Source organism: Adiantum capillus-veneris, chromosome 19, assembly GCF_014529385.1.
Source record: "Adiantum capillus-veneris isolate H3 chromosome 19, ASM1452938v2, whole genome shotgun sequence".
Lineage (NCBI taxonomy): Eukaryota > Viridiplantae > Streptophyta > Polypodiopsida > Polypodiales > Pteridaceae > Adiantum > Adiantum capillus-veneris.
This window is the reverse complement of record NC_140949.1, coordinates 153194960-153218314: the sequence shown is the minus strand read 5'-3', so window position 1 is coordinate 153218314 and position 23355 is coordinate 153194960. Positions and strand designations below refer to the sequence as shown.

The window sequence follows — 23355 nt, the reverse complement described above, 5'->3', positions numbered from 1 at the left end:
ACACAAAGAGGTTGATTGATGGTTCCTTCATCATTCTGATTTTGTACGTGGATGATATGCTCATAGCCGGGAAGTCAAAAGATGAGATTGTACTTCTCAAGGATGCCTTAAGCAAGCAGTTTGCTATGAAAGATTTGGGTGATGCACATCACTTTCTTGGTATGCATCCAGAATTGTTTGTTGGAGCGGCAGTTTCTTGATCATGCATCCAGAATTGCACTCGTCTTCTACCACTGAGGCAAAGTATGTTGCAGTTTCTAGTTCCAGTAAGGAAGCCGTGTGGTTATCTCGTCTAGTGGGAGACTTTGGTATACACCAGACTCCAGTGCTATATTGCGATAGTGAGAGTGCTATTGCACTAGCAAAGAACCTCGTATTTCACTCCAAGTCGATCAAGTGATATGGGATATTTTGGCTAGCAACGCATTGAGTTAGTCAAAGTTCACACGGATGAAAACCCAACGGATGCTGTAATCAAGAGCTTAGCCTCGTAGCAATTTGTACATTGTAGAGAGATGATGGGCGTAGGGTGAAGCTATGGTCATGCTTCACGTTTTGTACATTTGTACATAATAGTCTATACATTCTTTAGCCACTTGGGCCACGTTGGCCTTCAAGTGGGAGATTGTAAGGGTTTTAGGCCAAGTAGCCGCCTTAAAGGCAATGGCCGACCGCCCGTTTATTCTTATTTATTATAATGAAGAATAAGGAGTAAGAGGGTTCCTTCCTCTCACAGGTCCACCAAACCTACTGTGTATGTTCTCCTCATCCCCTTCCCCTTCTCTCCATCCCTCTCTTGCACTCCATAGCCGGTTCTACATCACTATCATTTTGAGACCCACTTCCAATGATCATCAAAATCAATCTAGCAGCAAAAAAACTTTTAAATGGATAAAAAACAACCTTGATACCTTCAGCTCAGATAATGACATCCCTTACGATAAATGGTTACAAAGCTTACAAATATCTTTTGAAGAATACACTTGGGCAATAAGTGACACTCTCTCCATTGCAAAACACTTCCTGAAACGACATGTAAAGGACACGTGTACAAATGATTTGCTACAATTGCAACAATATGGGATGAAAACACTGACATTTAATTCGTCTTGAATGCACATGGCACAACAAGCTACTGCACATCATACGTGACAAAAATGGACAATACACTAATCCAAGCAATTAAATCCCAACTTGACAGATGCGTGGCCAATAATGCAACAACTACTAAGAGACTACGCAAGATAGGCAACACTATTTTAAACACACAACAAATTAGTGCGCAACAAGAAGTTTATATAGCTCAATCATTGCCATTGCATAGTGCAACTTGTGACTTCATGTACATAAACACTAACTCTTCCAATCAGCGTGCATTGATCCTAAAAAGAAAAAACTCGAGCCATCCAACAAAGACATATTCTTTCAAACTATTTTTTATAAGTACGTTGAAAGACCAGAAAGCCTCCATCATCTATGCTTGGCTGAATACGCGTCAACAATAAAACAAGATGAAAAAGCATACAAAACATTACGTAAGGGTACGATCATACGATTTGTAAAATACAATATACTCAAAAGCCCATAAGACTACTACAGAAAACAATGCTTTCTATGCCTCCCTTGGATCACAAATGAGGACCAACATCTAAAAGAATCTTCTTCATGGACGAACATATATGATGAACATTCACACATCATAAAACCAAACGAAACAAAGTTCAATAAAGATATCACCCCAATAGAAAAACTAACAAAACACCACATAATTCTCTCCCCAACTACAACTGATTCAACAAATGATGATCCACAAGAATCACATCAAGTAGATATTCTCAATGATTAAACATGCCACAACGCTCTAAAAAATGCAAATGCAAATGCATCTACACAAATTCAAGTTCCTCATGATGACAAATGATGACTACTATGCAGGCATTGAGAAACTTAACCCCCAACAATGGCACATACTCGACGATGTAATACTCAAAAATGAATTCACCCTAAGAAAGAAATACATTTGTTCTTCATTGAAGGAGCATGAACATGCCAAACTTTCACCTTGTTGTTGCTAGTAGAAGGACTGCAAATACCACCAATCTAGATTGCCCAACGGCACTGCTAATGGCTTATACAGGAAAGACAACTTTCAATGTCGGTGGCACAACTATCCACTATGCTCTTCACTTACCCCTAGTTGCATCTTCACAAACAAGGTTAAGCGCAGAAAAATTAGATGCACTTTTCCTTCTCTACAAAGATTTTAAAATTGTAGTTTTTGATGAGGCGTCTTTAATTGGCTCTAGCATGTTCTCCATGGTTGACTCACGCTTTCACGCAATCAAACGAGTCCATGACAAACCATTTGATGGATTGGATGTCATTCTATGTGGTGATTTATGCCAAGCGAGCCTTGTAAATGATACATAAATCTTTGCAAAAAAACATACACTATTAGAATTGTGTCTCCTTCATATTGGAACACATATCCAAAGTGCTATGAACTCACAATAGCTATGTGACAAAGTAATCCAACATTCATAAACATCCTTCATAGATTTCGAATTGGCCAACATAGCGATGATGATTTAGAATACCTTAACAAAAACTACCATAGACCTGTTTCAAACAGCCATCAAGTTTCTCATCTATTTTACTCCAACAAAGACAAGGACACCCACAACCTCCAAGTATTCAACCAAATAGAAGGAGAACCATACACTTTTATTGTCATCAATAAAAGAAACACCTCATGCAACAAAACAATAAACATTTCACCATAGCCTAAATTAACTTGAGGGTTGCATGCCACTCTATGCCTAAAGACATGCATGGCTGTCAAGCTATGTGGAGGAAACTTGGACATTCTCGATGGATTGATTAATGGCGAATAAGGTGAGTATAAGAATTTCACAACAATACTATGGGTTCATTTTGCAAACCCTATCATTGGAAAGAAAAAACGCTATAAAAATCAAACACTATACTCATCGAGCACTACGAGATAGGACTCCAACAGAACATGTGGTGTGTGAGTTTTAGACTGGCAAAAATTACTTGAATACGATGTCACAATCACAATTCCCATTGCAACCAGCTAGTTCACTAACAATCCACCATTCGCAAGGCCTCACATTGCAAACACTAGCTTTCAATCCCAAACACATACGAACACATGGCCTTGCATATGCTGGAAGAATTACATTGCTTATAAGTACAAGCCAAATGAATATCCACCCAGAAGACATTGTAAGCTTACTCGAACACACATATAAATTCAATCACTAAATCTCGTGTCTTTTAATAAACACATTAAAAAGATTATTGCAAATTCCACGCTAATGGCATCACATGTGCTTTGCTTGCAAGAAATAAAACTAGCAAATAACTTGCCACATGCCATACGAGGCTACTTGCAACACAATTTAATGCATGTATGGGCGCGTCGCTACTCCACCAACAAAATTTATCCCACTTGAAATCTAGCCATATCTCTCGTCCAAGAGTAGAGATATTGCATGCAACTATTAAGATCACAAGTACCATAATCATTGAGGTCGCTTCTCTTTACAATTCCCTTGTAACACCCCTACCAAATTTGATCAATACATTATCTCTAATTCTTCAATACCGCGAGACATCAATTCCAATAATTATATTTGGTGACTTCAACATTGACATTAATGTTCAAAACACTTCATACAATTCTCTGTCCTCCACACTAAATAAATGTGGTATCAAACAATTAATAAGAGATATTACAACTATCCATGGATCATCCCTGGACCACATCTGAACTACTCCACCTATGAAACAAGGACAAACTTCATGTACTGGTCAGATCACTCATCAACATACATTATGATGCCCTATCAACACCTTTAATATTTCCAGTCCACACTCAATCAACCTTGTGCAAGCCACCTTGATTCTTCACCTTATTTTTGAAGCCATTCGATATGCCATATAAGGGTGGGTTCAGACTAAGTGACGGAAGAAAAATGCAAAGGGGCGTCGATCCTCCATGACAAAATTTGATTTGCTGGAGTTGAGGCACTCTTCCGTCGGGCCCTCCATTTTTCTTCCGACCCCCCCCTCAGAAGAGTCGATGGCCTCTCTCAACCCCCTTCACTTTTTCACTTTTCCTCTTCCACACTGTTCACACTAGGCGACGACACATTTAGGAAGGCTTGTTTCTTCCGCCGATTCAGTCTGAACCCAACCTAAAATACTGACATTTTATTTAATGCCTCTTTTCTATAGCCATTTGGAAACACCTTTACCACACGGGAAGGTTCCAGCCTCCAAAACTTGAGGTCAGGGAGTCTGGAGACAGCAGGAGAAGGGGACAGCGCTTTTCGGGAACCCTAAGCGAACGAGGGTTTAGGGGTTTACGCGTCTCTCTGCAGCCTGAGGGCTCTCCTCTCTTCACGCAAGTAAATAGTGTCCAGATACTAACTCCATCCATTTAGAGGCGCTTGAGCTCTCGAATTGCGGAACTTTCAATGGTGGGCTGCTTCGTTGATTCATCTTGAAGCCAGGAGTTGCGAGTTGTGACGCACATGGTCATGAATCGGCTTTCCGCTCTACGGCGTGCCTGTGGGGTGCAGCCTCGCAAAATATACAGTGTAGCAGAGATTCCCACCACCGTATGATGCCCCCTGTTACATTTTAATTCAGCACATACATTGCTTTTTCGTTTTTCCTGTCAATCTCTAGCAGCATGCGGACCATAAACAACATCTGATGATCGAAAACTATTTCAAGGTTCATGCAACATCTGTCTGTAGAAATGATTGGAAAAATATTTCTGGCGCTTAGCTTCATGTGTAGTTTGGTACCATTGTCTCGTGAGACCTTTTAGGGAAGTCAACATGGCTTCCCTACATTCACTGTAGAATGCAGACAGCCTGCAATGAGTGTCATGATTAAAAACTATATGTAACTTTCGCAGGATGGCTCCCAGTATACCCACTGGTCACCAACATTCTTTCAGATTGCATCATTCCATAGCTCTGAGTCCCGAATGGCTAGTTTGACAGGTCAGAAGGTTGAGTTTTATAGAGTAAACCGTGTAAGCTTTTGGTATCTCCTATATTAAATCCTCTTTATCATTTTTGGCATTTACAGATAGTTCAAGGCATTTACAAGGGTATACAAGATTCGTTACATGTCAAGGCTCGTTGTCCCGCTATGTTTATCACATGGGAAGGCAATGCTTTCATGCTTCAGGTATTCATAAACATGTGAGTTGAACCAACCATCCTTTGTGTTCGTTGCGAATTTAGTTGTTTGCAAAGAACACTATATTGACCTCAAGGAATTCTTCTTACAGGCCATGCCATGGCTAGAAGGGATTATTATGATGTTCTAGGTGTGAACAAAGGTGCTAGTCAGTCTGAGATCAAGAAAGCCTATTATGGGGTATTATTTTGCTTTTTACTCAATATCATCAAGTACTTTTCCACTTGACTAAAACATTCATTGACCTCTTTGCAGCTTGCCAAGAAGCACCATCCGGACACAAATAAAGAAGATCCTGATGCAGAGAAGAAGTTTCAAGAAATTCAAAAGGCTTATGAGGTTTTACACTTTTTGATTTTGATACTGGCTGGACTATTCATCTTAGCAGTAGTCGTTTACAAACATATATTTCTGTGATGTGGCAGACTCTCAAAGACAGTGAGAAGCGATCTTCCTATGATAAGGTATATTGTTTTGTTTAAACTTTACTATGTAGTATGAGTGAAACGAACCATTTTGTGGGTGTCACTTAAGCTTGCTGTAATTATATGGGCAGAATTGGGTTAGTCACCCCAATTCGTAACATGTGTGTTTTTTACCCTTTCGTCTCCTTTGCATCTTATTCTAATTTTGTCTCCAACCAAAAGATCTGATTTGCCGCCACTTGTTGTGTGTGCAACACAGCTAGGGCATGAAAATTATGAGAAAATGGGAGCCGGAGGTGCTCCCGGAGGTGGTGGTTTTGGAGGCTTTGGTGGCTTTGGCGGTTTTGGTGGTTTCGGGGGTGGTGGATTTGGAGGGTTTGATGAGGTAAGAGTGTCATATGATGTCATTTTGTTTTTGGGTCAACGATTATGTACTAAGTTTTTTTTGGTTGGTGGGGTTTGTACTATTCATCACTTTATGATTGCAGCATATTTACATTTAATGCTATAAAGCAGTCAAGCAAGCTGATTTTGTGAGCTAGCTAGGTAGAAGTTACTATGAGTTAGTAAGCTCCACAAAAGAACGATGCATATGTGTCTGATGTGGTGCATCGCTTACGATCGGACACAATTATTATCATGGATTTCCTCTCAATAGTTATCTTTGAGCAGTCAGTGAAAATTTCTTTGGAATTATCAGATTCACTATTCTGTTGTTCAAGTTCCAATAACTAAGTGTTCAGGTAAGTGATTCCAAATTTCCGAACGCATGCACCAATCAACCTCATGCTCGACAAACCTAGTTATCATTGGGTGCTTATATATTATAGAGAGATACATGGCTTTTGCACAAAAGATAGCTGGTGCCCTTGAGCCGCCAGATTCAGGGCCCTCGTTAATAGCAGGTGGAAAAATTGCAATATCACCTTAAGCTGGGCGACCACCAAACAACCACCAAATTAGCAGCTCCAGAGAGAGAACGAGTGCTGCTTTTTTGGAGAGAGGAAAGTAGTTGGAGATCGAAGTCCAGCTAGAGCTGATTTTTACAGAGAGAATTAGAATCAGGTGGAGGAGAAAAGCATAGAGAGAGAGAGAGAGAGAGAGAGAGAGAGAGAGAGAGAGAGAGAGAGAGAGAGAGAGAGAGAGAGAGAGAGAGAGAGAGAGAGAGAGAAAAATGAAATGAAATGTTAGATTAACGTCCTCAAAAGGCCAAAGTGACCTATGAGACCAGAAAGTTACAATGTGGTGGATCTGATACAAAGTCAGAGTAACAAGATGACAATGACAAAATGACAAAATGAAATACTATGGAATCCTGAACTGCTAGGTGTGAACTAAGCAGCTAAACAGCTAGCTGGGATAGCTAGATCACAGGAGATCCAGCATCGGTCGTTGGCGGATCTCATCAATCTCCTCCATGGTTAGTAGTCTGACCGGGCGTCGTGCATGTCGAGCCAAAGTGATCCGAATCCTCTGATGCAGCCCCCGTCGATGCTGTGTAGTCCTCCTCAGTCGTGGGTGTCTGGATCTCCCCAGCTCAGTCGCTTGGTCGATCAGTGTGCCTCTGGTGTGAGGCGACGAGCTCTGCTGCGGTGGTAACTCCTCCGAGTGTCCAGTGGCAGCTCTAAAGAAGTTTGTGATCTATCTCTGAGATTGGCTGGCCTCTCCTCTCATCAGGTTCTCTCTGTGTCTGTGCAGCTCGAGCAAAAACAAACCTAGGCATCTCTGATCCTCGTACCGCATGACTCTAGAGAAGGGTCCAAAGCCCTCTCTGAACAAGCAATGGAAGCGGCCTCGTATCTCGTAGTAGACGGGGCAGTGGCATGTGTAGTGCCAACTCTGTCTCAGGCTCGATGTCACACAGGGGGCATGTCTTGGCATCTGCTGGTATTCTGCTATATCTCCCAGTCTCAATCCGTAGTTGGTGTGACGATGTGTGCATCTGGCCAATAGCACATCGTATCCCATGAGACAAGTGGGTGTCCATGTATCTGGGCCTCGTCACAAAACCATCCTCCGTAAGCTGGAGGAGATGCTCTCTGTAGAAAGCCATCTTCGTGCCCAGCTCCTGTGCCGGCTGTATCCATGTCCTCTTCGTGTCTAGCTGAGTCAAGTCCTGGCGAATGAGCCTGGTGATCTCTGACTATGTAAGAGTCAGAGACGGCGCATCCAGTGAGTACCGGAAGGGAGGCAATTTGTCTATGCTGACCCCATACACCTGAAACCATGATGCCATCTCCCCATACTAGCATGCTGTATCTCCCTGCATGGCTAACTGTCGAGAGGACTCAAGTGCAAGGCGTGTATATCTGTCTCTAGGAAGTTCCCACATGCGGTGTATGAAGGAGACAGATCTGGTGAGCGCCTCAACCACTAGTGGCGGGGCAGCTAGCTTTGCTCGTACAATAGTACGTGGTATTGAGGCTTTGGCTCTAATGAGCCGCGAGATCATAGAGACCAGAGGCTTCTCCATGTTTCCCCATCCATCACTGTGGCCTGTCCTCCCGTGATGATCCAGTGAAGGTCCCCAAATCTCAGCTCCATAAAGCAATGAAGAAGCCACCAAAGTGTCAAAGAGCCAGAGCTTCGTCCGAGGCTCCTGAAACTGAACCTGTAAACACATCCTTTCCAATCTACCCAATGCTGCATACATACCAAACCTCATCCACATACATACCAAATAGAGTAGGAGAGAGCGGGCAGCCCTGCTTCACCCCAATAGTGGAGTAAACCGGTGTGGATAGACCCTCTGGGGTGCGTACATGCCCTACTACTGACCTGTATAATGCCATGACCCCCCAAATGAGCTCTGTGGGTACTCCCGTCTGCTGTAATCTGCGCATCAATCTAGCTCTGGGCACTGTGTCAAATGCTTTGCGGAAATCCACAAAGCTACAATAGATCCGTCTCCCACGCGATCTCCCTCCTCAATGATGGCTTTGAGTGTCAAGATATGGTCAAGCGTAGAAAAACCCCTCCTGAAACCTGCCTTCCCTGCTGCGCGTATCCCCTCCCTCTCTGCCCATCTACTCAGCTGCTGCTCAAGAATAGATGCGTACAACCGTGCCAATGTGTGTCCAATCATGATAGTGCGATAATTCCCAGGCTCCATAGGGTCTCCTGACTTGAAGATAGGTACAATAGTAGATAGGCTCCAAGTATCAGGCAAGCCCTCACACATGGCACGATTAAACATAACTGCTAGAAGCTCTGCTAGTAAATCTTTGGCATGCGTGAAATGCTCAGTCACTAAGCCATCATGATCATATGCTCTCCCAGTCCTCATCCTGTCAATGGCCTTCCTCACTATCTTAGTGGTGGCAAAAGCACATGTGTGTGGGCATGGATCGGGGGGGTCGGGAAGGGGGGCTGCTCAGGAACTGTGTACAGAGATGATGCATAATGGCCCCAGGCCTCTGTAGAAGTGATGGCGGGGGGGGGGGGGGAGAGTGCTCATGAAAGAGCTGCCATGCCTCACGTGAGTCCTGACTCAAGAATAGCTGGTATAGATCCTGCTCTAGGCGAGCCAAAAATGTCCTCTTCTTCCACCGCACTAGGCGTCGGAAGTCAATCTATGACTGTCTGTGAGTGATGTCCCCTTAAGCACCTCCCTCTGAAGTCTAGCTCTAGTGTCCCGGCATTCCTCATCATACCAATTGTTCTGGGGCATGTTCCCCGAATGGCGTCTCTGCTCAGGCTGGGTATGCCTCTGTTGGATGATGGATCATCATGTAGTGTCTGTGTCAGTATAGTAGTAAGCTCCTCTAGAGGTCGCCCTGGCTCCTTTGTGCACAGGCGTCTATAGATCCCATCTATGTATACAGAGTCCGTCTCCTGTGTGAAGGTGTAGCGAGTAGGGATTGCTGCCCATAGCCTGTGTGCTACACTAAACTGAAAAGAGATGGTCAACGACACAAGAGCATGGTCCACTGTCACACCAACAGGTTTGGGTCCAACCGTGAGATCTTGGATACTAGAAATGAGGCTCGGTTGTGCCATGACATAATCCACGGTGCTTGCTCCATGTCTGTGTGGAAAGCATGTAAACCCCCCCGCAACGGGAAATCTCTGTAGGCCATTCAAGATGGCCAATCCATGTGCAGTCCCCATGTCTATCAAGTATCCTCCATACTCAGTGTGTTCTCCATCCTGTGATAATCTGGATAGGCCCGTCTCTGCAACATCCAACTCTCTCAGCATCTCCTCTGAAGTATCATAAAATACTGTTTGATGATGGGCGATCCTAGCATTGAAATCCCCTAGAATGATGATGTCACCATCTCTAGAGAACTCCCATATGTCATCATCCAAAATAGAGAAGGGGTACTGTCCTCTGGGTGGTGCATAAACTGACGTACTCGGGGGAAAGTAGCAAATAGCAATGTAGAGATATCTGCCTGTCTCTGCTCTCAATCTCAGCCACATGTACCTAGCTTGCTCATCCCTATGGGCTATACGTATCAATGGTTGCAACTCCTCCCTAAATAACACTGCCACTTCTCCTGAGCCCCGCCCTCTGTGCTCTGATCGTGTCTCCTGTCTACAAGCTCTCCTATCTATATCCACTAATGTGAGGCATAGATTGCCCCGGGGCCTGATGTGTCTCAGAACAGAAGACGATGTCTCTTCCTGTAAAACTATCCTCAAAAGCACCCACATCAAGGCGCATAGATCCATTACAATTCCAGGTGGCAACTTTGAGTGTGGTCCCATAGGTCTCGCACTGTCATGTGGAGCGCCGCTCTACAATCACCACCCGACCATCTCTGTAGAAGGCCGTCTTTCCCTTCTCCCTTGCCGCTTGAATCTCTGGCATTACCTCTCTCATATGCGCAAGCTGTGTGAGAGTGAGGTCATCTCCAAGGAATATGCCCGTTTTCTTTAGTGTAGGACGCTTCTTCAAGAAGTCCTTTGCCTCCATGGATGGGAAATGGATGATTAAAGCTCTCCCTTTTGAAGTCTCCCCATTGCCTTGTCTTCTTCCCTACCCTCCATGCCTTTGTATGAGTAGCCTCACTACCCATCATGCGGAGAAGTTCTTCGACTCCCCCTGCCACATCATCTTGGTCTTTTAGACCAGTTACTCTTACATGCAAGGCTCTAGTTTTCCTTCGCTGCTCTTCTTCTAGAGTCATGTTGATGATTGTAGGAGTGGGGACAGATGTGGTTTCTTTCCCTTTCCCTTTCCCTTTCTTAGCGACTTCTATCCATTTCTCGGCCTCATCCGCCTTCTTCTGCGTCTTCGTGATCACATCCTCCACGAAGACATCTTTACCACCTTCTGCTTCTCCTCCTCTGTGATCATCCGTACCTGCTCCTTAATGACCTTGATCTCCTCTATCACCGAGGGCTGGAATTCCCCTTCTTCCAGTCCACTGCTTACTCTATCCGCAAGCTCTCGCTTGAGGGTTGTGACCTCTTCTCTAAGTGCTTGTGAATCCGCCTTAAGTGCTTGTAGCTCTGCGTGCAAGTCCTCGTTCTCCTTCTTCCATTGCGTGCCTTCGTTGAGGAACATTTGAAGAAGGTTGGCCTTCTCTTTCCACCATCCCTCCGTCTATGCTTTCCATTCTTTCATCTCCCTTTCTATTTGTGTTATCCGCTTGTTTGTAAGCACAAAGGTTGCCTTCGTATGGGGCTTACATACTGGCGAAACGATCATGGCCTCCACTGGTGAAGCGCTCATGGCCTCCATTAGCGACGCGGGTATAGCTCGACGCCCTGGCTCGGCTAAGTCCAGGCGGAGAAGTAATAACCACAACCCGAATGCGAGTATATGCACTACCACAGCCCACTGCGGGACACTCAGTCTGCTCTGCCAAATATCCAGAGGCTCAACCCCATGTTGGTTTATTCAAGATACTTGCACCATGTGAATATATTTGTTGTCCTCAATTATGCATACATAATATAGCTAAAAATTTGTCTGCTGAGAGAGAGAGAGAGAGAGAGAGAGAGAGAGAGAGAGAGAGAGAGAGAGAGAGAGAGAGAGAGAGAGAGAGAGCTTTATTTCCGTCTTCTAAAGGCCGAAGTCGGCCTATGAGACAAATCAATGTACATCTAGTGGTAGTCCGGGTGTCCGGAAAAGAAAATACTGAAAATAAAATGCTGAAATGAAAGCTAATCTAGAACCGGGATGTGTAGTGTGGTGGTATGATGGTAATGTGGGGTGGTATGGGTATATATGGCTTTGGCACCGCAGATACTGACCATATGAATATATGGCTGTGGATGTAGCTGTCACGGCAGAAAATGAGTACCTCGTGCTGAGTGAAAGTAAAAGTGTGAGGGCATACCCGTATCAGAGCTGGCTAGTAGTGTGTAATGGGTGATGGGTATAAAAAGTGGTACATGGGGGGGAGGGGCTGAAAAACCCGATGTAAGTGGGTGCTCCAATGTGTGGTGGAGAGGGCCCTCTCCAGCTACTGCTCATGAAGTGTACGGATCCTCAGTATATCCTGCTGGTATAGACGGGGCCGTCGCTATCCTGACTCCCGGGGTCGGCGTCGTGCTCGTTGTGCCTCTGCCTGCTCGAGTGTTAGCCCAGTCGTCGTCGGCGGTGTGGGATCCCTTGAAGTCATTCTCTGGGAAAACTGAGTGATCGTCTGTTGAACACCTCCAGTGTCATGTGGTCGTGGTCGTGTAGATTCCTCACGTATGTGGAGTGCTCCTGTGATGAAATGGCCCACATGAGTCTGGTCTCTCCTCCTCATGCATGTCTGGAGAGTGCCCTCAATCCCAAATCTCTGTCTAAGCTTTGAGTAAGCTGGGCATCGTAGCATGAAGTGCTCCTCCGTCTCCACCTCTGTCTGACACATTGGGCAAGTCCGGTTCTCTCGTGGTATGCCTCTGGCTCTGCCCCGCTCAATCTCAAGCTGGTGTGATGAGACTCGGAGCTGGCCGATGGCTACCCGTAGGTGATGTGGCATGTACTGCTGCATATACTGAGCGGTGTCTATGAAGCCCTGATCTGATATCTGGAGAAAATGCTCATGGTAGTGGAGCATTTTCGTCGGTAGTGGTTGCCTGGGGCTGATCCATGTCCTCTCAATGTAAATATGCGAAATCTCCTGTCTGATGATCCTGTTCCTCTCTTGATGAGTGAGAGTATAAGTAGGTGCATGGATGTCATACTGGAGGGGTGGTAGTCGATCTATATCAAGCCCATGTCTAGTGAACCACTCGTTGTCTGTGCATACCAATAAGAGGCATCTCCTGCCAGTGCCATAGATTGTGATGCCTGTAGTGCTCGATAGACATCAGAGAAGCTGGGCCCCCAGAAGACTCCCAAGAATGTAGTCGACAGTACTTTCTCCCCCCCCCGTGAGGGAAGCAAGTGAGCTCGCTCGAATCTGGCCACCTCTGCATCCCGTTATAAATAACGAGATGATGTCGGCTACCAAGCTCCAATAGGTGACTGCCGTACCCGGTGGTATCCTGCCGTGAGTTTGCTGACAGCCTGCTAATCCCCATCTCCTTTGGGTCTAAACTGCTCATAATCTCTGGGTGGTCCATATCATAGAGCTCGCACTGCCTGGTCTGGGTGCGCCCGTTGAAGTCTCCCATAAGGAGGACCTCTCCGAGTGCTGAGTAGCGGAGTATGTCATCTGAGAGTGGTGTATAAGGGGAATCCCCCTCCCGTGCATGCCCATCTGTGCTCGCATATGAGGAGCCTCGTGGTGGAAAGTAGCAAATGGCGATATAGACCCAATGCTCGTGGTCTATCCCTAGGCGTACCCATAGAAAACGTGCCTCCTCATCTCGGCTCACAATCTGTATATGACTGCTGATGGAACGGCGAAATAATATGGCCACCCCACCGGATCCTCGTGAAGTGCCGCGGCGAGTGGTAGCTCGAAAGACTGACTCCCATCTGAAGTCTGCAATGGCTGGTAGCCCCCTTCCAGGGCTCTCATGGGTCTCAGTGATGCAAATGAAGTCGTAGTCCTCTATAAGCTCCTCCAGTCTGTCGGGGCGAGTCCACAATGACCCATTGCAGTTCCACACAGCTCCTCTGAGAAGTATCTCCGGTCGCAACGGCGTCCCATAGGCCGCGTGCCCCTATTTCATGGGGCGCCTATCCACGAAAATACGACCATCTCTGTAGAAGGCCTTTCGGCCCTCTCTCCTCGCTTGTAATATCTGAGGCATGCAGGTATGACGGTGCTCGACTTGCATCCTCGTCAGATCCTCGTCGATGTAGATGGGGCTGCTTGGAAGCGTGCGGATCAGGACTCGCTTTCGAAAGAAAGCGACTCTCTTGCGGGGACCGCATCTGCGGCACCAAAGCCCGTGCTCTCGAGGAGTCCCGTCCTGCTCTCCATGCACGGGTGAAGGGCATAGTCTCTCCAAAGCCGAGCCGTTTGCACAGCTCCTCGGCATCTCTCTCTGGTGAAGGTCCCTCTGCCAGGCCGGTCACACGGATGTTGAGGCGTCGAGCCTGCCTCAACCTCTCCTCGTCCAGGGTGTCCTAGACTCTGATGTGCTCCTCACGTACGGCATCCTCCTTGACCTCGTGCTTGATGGTCTTGCGGACCACCTCCACCCATTTCCCTTGGGTAGCCTCCATCTCAGTGTGCAGCTCCTTCTTCAAGTCTTCTTTAATAGTCTCCACGTGTGAGATCTCTCCATCTTCCCGGGCCACAATGATCGAGGCTCGTAGAAGCTCTATCTCCTTCTTGGTCTCCCCAAGCTCAATCCTAAGAGCTTCATTCTCCTTTCACAAATCGGTGTTGTATTGGTGCATCACTCCGGTGGCCTGCAGGATCTCTACTTGGAGCATCCCTTCCATTTCCCGGCGAATTGAGGCAAGTAGCTCCTCTGAGACTTTGTTACGGTGGCGGTACCGGGCAAGGGGGGTCGTCATGAGCCCCCCTGCCAACTTTTGTTGCGGATGGAGGGGGGGTCGCCATGGTCGATGGGGGAGAAAGAGAGAGAGCTATGTGGCCATACAGTGGCGGGGGGCTGGCTGGTTTGCTACACAGTGGGCTGTTTTACCACTATTCAGCGATTTGCAGCCATGTGTAATGCAGGAGCTGAATGGAGGTATAGCAGCGCTGGGCCATGGGCTGTAGATGGCGATGGGCAGAGTTGTGGCGTGGGCTGAGAGGGAGCTCGTGGCAGCAGAAAGTTACGTCACAATGTGGTGGATCTGATCACCTTAAGCTAGGCGGCCACCAAACGGCAACCAAATTAGCAGCTCCAGAGAGAGAACCAGTGCCAGTGCTGCTTTTTTGGAGAGAGGAAAGTAGTTGGAGATCGAATGTCAGCCAGAGCTGATTGTTAGAGAGAAATAGAATGAGGTGGAGGAGAAAAGCATTGAGAGAGAGAGAGAGAGAGAGAGAGAGAGAGAGAGAGAGAGAGAGAGAGAGAGAGAGAGAGAGAGAGAGAGAGAGAGAGAGAGAGAGAGAGAGAGGAAATTAAATGAAATGTTATATTAAATGTTATATTAACGTCTTCAAAAGGTCAAAGTGACCTATGAGACCAGAAAGCTACGTCACAATGTGGTGGATCTGATACAAAGTCTGAGTAACAAAATAAAAATACTATAGAATCCTAAGCTGCTAGATGTGAGCTAAGCAGTTAGCTGGACTTGTGTAGGATATGAGTAGGGGGTAGGGGGTGAAGTGAATGGGGGGACTAAGACAACACAGTGTGGGTGTATCCTCAGAAAGAGCTAAATCACAGGAGATCAAGCATCGGTCACCGGCGGATCTCATCAATCTCCTCCATGTTCAGTAATCTGATCAGGTGTTGTGCATGTCGGACCTCGATGCTGTGTAGTCCTCTGCGCTAGAAATCGAGCGCTACCTCTTGCTGCATGAGGAAAGTTCACCACAGTGTGCCACTTGGCATATTTACAAGCAATTTTCCGCTTTGGGATTCCCGCCTAAAAATCTCCCGACTGGTTGCCCAGTTGACTTTGCAGTAGAGTTCTAAAATGTTCCCCTTGTCATTCCGGTGGTAATGACTCGAACATGTATCATGGTCGAAAATAGCAGTTCCCTAAATTTTCGCAGATGCTTCCATTGGACTGCCACTGGTCATCCGACCATCTATCCCCCTTGGGACCACATCCAAAAATGCAATGTAGCCCAGTTGTCGGGTACTTTTCTTTGGTGACCCGACACTTGGCACTGTGCCTTCATTGAGTTCACTTCCTAGTATCCACCAACTTGCTAAGTGCGACGGGGGGACCTACATGATCTTGAACTGAGCCTAGACATCCTTTTACTATATGAGTTCCAGTACCGACCAACTTCCCGTCTGCGGGTGAAACTACCATTCACATTGGCCATACAATGTCCGACCATTTGCAACTTCAAAAAGAGGGTTTCAAAAATTAAACAAAAATCATTGGAAAGAAACCAACAACTAAGGTTAGCAGTTGCCAGCGTCCTCGTGACATAGTTAACAGTTGCCACGTCCTCGTGACAGTTGGCTCTATAAAAATGCTTCTTCTTTGCATAAAACATATGGTCGTTGGAGTCCTAACTGTCAAAGGATGACTTCTCTGTAGAAATGTTAGAAACTGGGTGAAATCTGGGGTTTTTATGCCTTTTTCTTGCCCTTTCCAAAGCTTTGCGTTTTGCTTTGCTTTTTGCCTTTTTTGTCCTCCTCGCTCGAGTCAAAATAGCTAGAAGAACTGTCGGAAGAAGAAGAATTGGGTAGTCCTTCAAATCGTATTCGCTACTTCTGCTTTTTGGCAGATGCAAAAGAAGATTGACGGCCCAAATAACCAAGGTAGTCAGTCCCCTTCTTGTGCTTTTTCTCTTGCTTTTTTGAGTGTTGTTCGCGTCCAAAAGCCGATTGATTTGTGCCTGAACCACCTCTTGTAATTCTTGCTCTGTAAACATCCTCGGAGAAGGAGGTTTCTTGATTGCCGGTTTGATGGGTGGTTCTGTGGCTTTTTGCCACTGAGTGTGCACTTCTGCGATGGATCACTGAGACAAAAATTTTGCAAACTGAGGGTCCTTTGCATATTTAATAGAGAGAGAAGAGAGATACGACACTAGAGACGTTGTAAAACCCTCCTCCAAAGGCCCCACTCTCTATGGCGAGAGCGGTCTACTTATGATTGCACAAATCTCTACAATGGTTGGACTTGCCGACGATGTCCACGACGATGAGGATGACGATGAGACGGGCTGAAATCTGAAAATGCTAAGGGCTGAAATCTGCAAATCTTGCATCTGCTGAATTCTGACTCTATGTCGATGACGACGATGCGACGACGACGCGCTGAAAACGTGGATGCTGAAATCTGCGATTTCCGGGCTGAATCTGCAAACCTTGCGGAATCTGACTGTGCGGCGAGGAACTATTGCGGGAAGGTGAGATCTGCGAGGTTCGGGACTTGATTTGCGGTGTCTAAGGGCTGAAAACTGAAAACGCTGGGGTTTCTTGAAGTTCCGTCGCGGAGAATTTGCAAAACGCTAGGGTGTGAAGCATATGCAAAAACGCTAGGGCTGAAAATCTGCAAATCTGTCGCCGGTTGTTCTGCAAATGCAAAACGCTAGGCAGGTCTAATGTTCTGTTGTTGCCGGAATCTGCAAGTGCAAATCGTTGGCTGATCTGGTCCAAAAATGCTAGGCTGTTGCTGTGGAGCAAAAATGCTAGGGCTTGGGGTTCTGCTGAGAAGTTGCCTGTTGAGCAATGGTGCTCCTGATGCCTCTTCTGCCAATTAGTGTTAGTCTAGGTTTGCTTACATACAAACTTACTCAATTTGCCCTACCTACTTTCCAACAAAAGTCACTTAAAAATAATAAGTGAAAAATGTCAAAAATAGGTAAAATAGGCTAAATGCACTGGAAAATTCCCCTGAAGGATTTTGATGGATTCTGATGGGAATGCTTATGATCATGCTGTGTGCAACCAAAGGATATGCATCTACACTAAGTGACTGGACATGCACGAACAGACTCACAAAAGTGCCAAAACACTTATAAATCTAGATTGACTGGACTGATTGAACCCTTGTCGTGCTGTAGCTTGTCCACGGACACATAGGGTTGGATGTGTCACGTGACATGCTAACTCCGCTCTAATGATGTCATGTGGTACGAAGGCCTTGGCTCTAATCAGCCGAGAGATCATAGTTACAAAGGGCCTGTCCATACCTCTCCACCCATCCTGACCTTCAAAGGGTCCCCAAACCTGAACCCCATAGAGCATGGCTGAAGCTACCAAGGTATCAACATCCTCCCCAATCCTCCCAAGGCGCTCAAGGGTAAATGTGTGTAGGAGCTGGAACTTGGAATGCTACAGGCGTGCCTGCATATGCTCGGGTCAGTCTAGTCTCTGCTGCTCTCTTCAAAGAAAACCTTGGCCGAGTGAAGACTACTCCAAGATAAGTGTATGCATCTTTGTACTCTACAAACTCCCGAGTCCTGACCAGAAGTGAGTGTAGGTGCTGATCTCTTGATCCACTGTGGCGTAGTGTTAAACACCATAACCTTGGTGTTACCAAGCTTTACAGACAATTGACTATCCTTTGCAAAGCTATGTAATGCATCCAAATGTAGTTGCATACCCTCCGGTGAGTCATATATCAATGCAACAACAATGGAATCCATGTCCCTGCTAGCTGGGCACCTCTGTCACCCTCTCTGTCAATGTAATCAAAAACCTCATCTACATACATACCAATTAGAGTAGGGGACAATGGACAACCTTGTTTCACTCCAATAGTGGAGTGCACTAAATCAGATATCCCCTCTGAAAGTGGTTACATGTCCCACCACTGATTTGTATAGAGCCATGATCCCCCAAATCAACTCGTTGGGCACTCCCATCTCCTGTAGTTTGTGCATCAATCTGGCTCTGTGCACCATGTCAAATGCTTTTCGGAAATCCACAAAGCTACAATAAATCGGTCTCCCATGTGCCCTACCCTCCTTGATGATGGCTCTGAGTGTCAAAATATGGGCAAGAGTGGAGAAGCCTCTTCTGAAACCAGTCTGTCCCGCGGCCCACACGCCCTCACTCTCTGCCCATCTGCTCAACTGTTGGTCAAAGATAGATGCATAGAAACGTGCCAATGTGTGTCCAATCAAAATAGTACAGTAGTTACTAGGCTCCGTAGGATCACCTGCCTTGAAGATAGGCACAATAGTAGACAGTCTTCAAGTCTCAGGTAGACCCTCACACATGACATGATTGAACAGAACTGCAAGAACCTCTGCCAGCATATTTTTAGCATGTATAAAGTGCTCTGCTACTAGACCAGATTCCAAGGTCAGAAGCTAAGAATGAGAGGGTAATAGGTCTTTTTATCTTCTGATCCGTCCTAGTGTTCCCTTTTTGCACTGCGACACTTTTCTTATTATCATCTAAAGACGGGATGAACATTAGTACTTGGACTGTAAAGAACAAGTATTTCTCAATGCAATGCATGGGCTTACTTCTAATGTTATGAGGATCTCTGAACAAAACATGTATCGTTTTTGCAGTTTTTCAAAAATATGATGAAAGGTGGTGGTATGGGTGGAGGCTCAGAGGATATAAAGGTATGCTTGAGGTCCTATTTTTCTATGCAAACAGATAAATAAGGCTTCAATCCATTGCCAAAAAGGACACTTGAATCTATTTGCAGGTGAGCTTAGATATCTCCTTCAGGGACGCTGTTGAAGGTTGTGAGAAATCCGTCACAGTTCAAGCGGATGTTCGCTGTGATGCTTGCAGTAAGCTAGCAAACTATCAGATTATGAAAAGGATGTTTTTCCCAACCTTTAAGAAAGCATTTTAAGTAAACTTTACTTATGTTGTCACAGGTGGAACTGGTACACCCCCAGGAGTAATGCCTCAAGTATGCAGTGCCTGTAAGGGAACTGGAATGGTAAGCTCCTGGGTAGCAGTTGCTTTGGCTTTTCGTGTTTAAAAGTGGCCAGCTTTGCATCATGTTGTCTTGTCAAGTGCTTTGCAGAGTGTGCGATCACCATCTCCAGGGTTTATGTTTCAGACAACGTGTGTGCAATGTGGTGGTTCTGGTGAGGTCGTAAAGGTATGTGTCTATTAATCTGACCACTCTTGCTCTTGTCAAATGTTTTTTGTTTTGTGGACAATTTTAGGCAACAGGAATATATTGACTGTGCAGGAGAAGTGTGCAAAATGTGGTGGAAAGGGTTCTGTAAAGGTGAAGAAGACCGTGATGGTTATTATTCCTGCTGGTGAGTAGAGGTGCCAATTTGCTTCTAATACTTGCCATGTATCATAGTGTGTTGCGGCGTCACTTTCTATCTAATGACACAGGTGTGGATTCTGAAAACACTATACGAGTGCCTGAAGAGGGCGGTTTCTCTCCATCTGGTCGTTCAGGAGATGTTTACGTTACACTCAGGGTGTGTATATCATTTGAAGTTGGCAAGAGTATTGCGTCTATGAAAAAAGCATTGCTTAAAGGACACTTCATCATCTGTTTCTTGTTACAGGTTCTTCCGGATCCTGTGTTCAGGAGAGAGAAAATCAATATTCATGTGGATGCGCCTATCAATTTTGCAACTGTATGTTTTGAATTCTCTGTATTTGGTAGAAGTTGTGTTTTAGTTTATGCTGACTAGATTTTTTGCAGGCTATTTTGGGTGGCAAAGTTCAAGTGCCGACGCTAACTGGGGAAGTTGTACTCAAAGTAGGTGCATGTGTCATTCTAGGTCCTTTTCCTTACCTTTCAAGCTGGTAGCTCAAGTTTCTCATTGTTCTGTTTTTTTCTTGATCTCAGGTGCGCCCTGGAACGCAGCCAGGTCATAAAGAAGTGCTCAGAGGCAAAGGTAGAATTGTATAAACCTACTCATACGAGGCCAATATAAGGTCTATTAACTGACAATAAATGTGTTTTTCTGCAGGTATCAAGGCACTTAATTCTTCCTTACGTGGGGATCAATACGTGAATCTAGTAGTAACGATACCTACGTAAGTTGCTGTACATTGTTGGAAACTAATTCAACTTTTTTTCATGGGGGTCTTGGGTTCTGCTGTTTGTGACTATATATCTGGTTTGCTTTTGGGCAGGAGCTTGAGTCAACATCAACGTTCTTTAATAGAAGAATATCAGAAGGAAGAAAGTAAGGAGAACAGTGATGAGAACAGAGCAGCTGCGGGAGGTCGACTATGACATTGATTATACCATCTTGTCGAAGAAAGATAAGGCACTATTGTGGATTGTTTTACAAAGGAACAATTCATTTTGTATAGTCACGTATTCCCAATTCGCTCATGAAAGAATATCGGGCTGTATCTTGGTCTATTTTGTCAATGTAAAAACAATCTTGCAGGTGACGTTCTCGCTCATTTTGCAGTCATTTGCCTACCCCTTTCTTACCTTCAGGGAAGCCATGCTATTGTGTAAGTAGTACCAGACATATGCCTACCAGACTTTTGCAGTTTGTTGATTTTTACTCGCCTTTTTAGATTTTTGCCTGTTGGGTTCCATACAAGCATACTTAAGAAGACAGTTTAGCACTTCAAAATCTCATTAGTTAGCATGTTTCTTTCCTCGAGACTGGCAGTTTTTATGCTGAATGCTGTTGAGATAGGTATATTGGCGTTTGTTGTGTAGCGGGTATTTTCGCAGATGTGTGGATATTTGGCCATGTCGAGTAATTAAAAATGTAGCAGTGAGTCTTAAGTTGATCTGTGGGTGCCATTTATGTTGGGATGGAGATGACGAGAAATGCTACAGAGCAGCTTCAAAATACATTTTCTCTTGAGAGAGAACGAGTTAAACCTCTGGAGAGAGCTGAACTTGGCCTAAGTAGAAAAACAGAGTACATGTGTAACCATGTAACAAAAAGGACTCTAGTGCTGAAATAAGCCTGCTATAAAAGGAAATGGGGTGAGATGGATGGAGCCCCCCACCTGTCTCTGTATGTGGCTGCAGAAATGTATCTCCATGCCTCTTATCTCTAGCAAGTAGTGCCCCAACCGTCTCTAATCTTGAGAGTGCATGATCTTGTGGAGGGCAGGTTGTCTTGTGAATAATAACTCGTATCTGCCTCTAATATCAATATAAGCTCTGTATATGCAAACAAAATGCTCCTCACTGTCGACCTCTTTGCATACTCGACAAACTCTCCTCCCTTGGAATGTCGCAAGCTCACCCCACCTCTGTAGTTTGTGACGATACTCCGAGCTGACCAATTGCCACCCATGAGTTGTGGGGCAGTTGTATGAACCTGTCCTCGAGTATGGCAAGGAAATGATCTCTATAGTGACATCTTGTGTTGAAGGGAAGATCACAAAAGATGTGATCCAAGTTTGTTTGATATTGTTACCAAAGATCTTGTTGTAGCTCTATGTTTCTCTCACTACGTGAGTGAAGAACTTGGGGTGAGTTGGGGTCATAACAGCTCTCAAGATCAAGGTCACGTGCTCTGAACCATGCTTTGGCTTGGGTTTGCCAAGCTCTGTCATATCCAGACTCCGATATCTAAACGGCCGACTCAAAAGCTCCCCATGTGAGTGTCAGCCAAGGGTGCTCTGTGTGTGTGTGTGTGTGTGTGTGTGTGGGGATAAAGTAGACCGTATGAAAGAGTGCCTCCACTACCATTTTGGGGGGGGGGGGGGGGGGGGGGGGGGGGGGGGGGGGGGGGGGGGGGTGTCGATGGTGTGCGGGAAAGAGCTAATAGCCAATGTGTGAAGGACAAATTTGATTTGGGAGGTGAGCATGGGTAGTGGTGTAGAGGGGTGGAGTAAAAGGAGTCCCTCCTCTGCCGAGTACAAGGGGGCTAGCTCATGTGTGAAATGGATCCGGGCCTTTTCCAAATATAGTGCTAGATAGGTGTGGTCGGCTCCAATAGCTATGGGCGGGATTGTGAAAACAGCTAAGCAGGTGGGTGGCCTCACGAGATCCCATGATGTAACCCCCCCCCCCCCCCCCCCCCCCCCCCCCGGTTGTAACCTTGATGTGGCACGCATGTCGGCCCTCGTGAAGTGGGCCACTGGGCTATCCCATTATAAATAACAAGACAGTGTTGAGAGCCTAACTTGAGCAAATGATGGCTGTACTCTCTGATGCGGGCTGTGTTTGTTGATTTCCTCATGGTAGCCTCTCTTGTGTGGCGTGTCTGGCCATCGGGTCCTCTATGTAGTCCGAGTTTAGAGAGTAGCTACGCATAGAAACCTTAAAACCCTCCCTCTCTCTTTGTCTCTTGCTCTCAATTTAGTTCAAACTTCTATAAAGGCGATTTGTATAATTTTTTTTGGTAAGATGTTATAACTTCAATCCGATGGTAAAGGGTCTGATGTGAAGGAAGTTAATACCTTCAAGTGAGGTGAATCTATTTGAGCGGTTCATCATTTGAGACAAGCCATACTACATTTGCACATTGCACACCTGAAGAAAACTAAAAATTGTTTGCTGTGTCACAAGCCTCGCTGCCAACTCTTGTGAAATAATTTATGGGTACTTCTCAAATGTGAGAAAATACGCCTAAAAAAAAAAGAGGTGAAGAAAGGAGCTTCTATAGTACTTCATGCATCTCTATCTTCACCTATTTGTTATACTCCTATATTTGCATTACATACATACACAGCAAGGGAGCATTCTTGTTCTCTAAGTAACTTGTTAAAGCTCATACACCTTGGATTGATAGAAAAGGAGAAGTTCAAAGAATATGAAGAGGGGCTCTCACGCATAATGAAACTATTTTAAGAAAATAAACATAACAAAATCAATTAAAATTGAGGGAGACTT

General features: G+C 45.4%; 1 protein-coding gene across 2 annotated transcripts; it reads left to right on the top strand.

Moving 5' to 3' along the window:
• The first annotated feature begins 4269 nt into the window (after positions 1 to 4269).
• LOC147435103 (chaperone protein dnaJ GFA2, mitochondrial-like) lies at positions 4270 to 20939 on the top strand. Of its 2 annotated transcripts, none has more exons than XM_086491454.1 (18): positions 4270 to 4649; positions 4955 to 5042; positions 5131 to 5232; positions 5336 to 5424; positions 5500 to 5583; positions 5670 to 5708; positions 5929 to 6054; positions 19118 to 19174; positions 19261 to 19348; positions 19439 to 19503; positions 19591 to 19668; positions 19762 to 19834; positions 19917 to 20005; positions 20096 to 20167; positions 20236 to 20292; positions 20383 to 20431; positions 20507 to 20573; positions 20673 to 20939. In XM_086491454.1, exons 1-18 carry the CDS (start codon positions 4563 to 4565, stop codon positions 20773 to 20775), a joined length of 1413 nt encoding a protein of 470 aa, XP_086347580.1. In that variant the 5' UTR covers positions 4270 to 4562; the 3' UTR covers positions 20776 to 20939. The 2 variants fall into 2 exon arrangements, with proteins under 2 accessions (XP_086347580.1, XP_086347581.1); XM_086491455.1 differs by having other exon boundaries at positions 4629 to 4767.
• Positions 20940 to 23355: the final 2416 nt, after the last annotated feature.

Bases quoted from the DNA above. Each gene is read 5' to 3' on its own strand.
- LOC147435103 (XM_086491454.1), top strand. From the start codon at position 4,563: ATGGTCATGAATCGGCTTTCCGCTCTACGGCGTGCCTGTGGGGTGCAG. The intron at 5,584-5,669 runs GTTTTACACTTT...GTGATGTGGCAG, and splicing joins AAATTCAAAAGGCTTATGAG to ACTCTCAAAGACAGTGAGAA. The intron at 19,349-19,438 runs GTAAGCTAGCAA...ATGTTGTCACAG, and splicing joins TGTTCGCTGTGATGCTTGCA to GTGGAACTGGTACACCCCCA.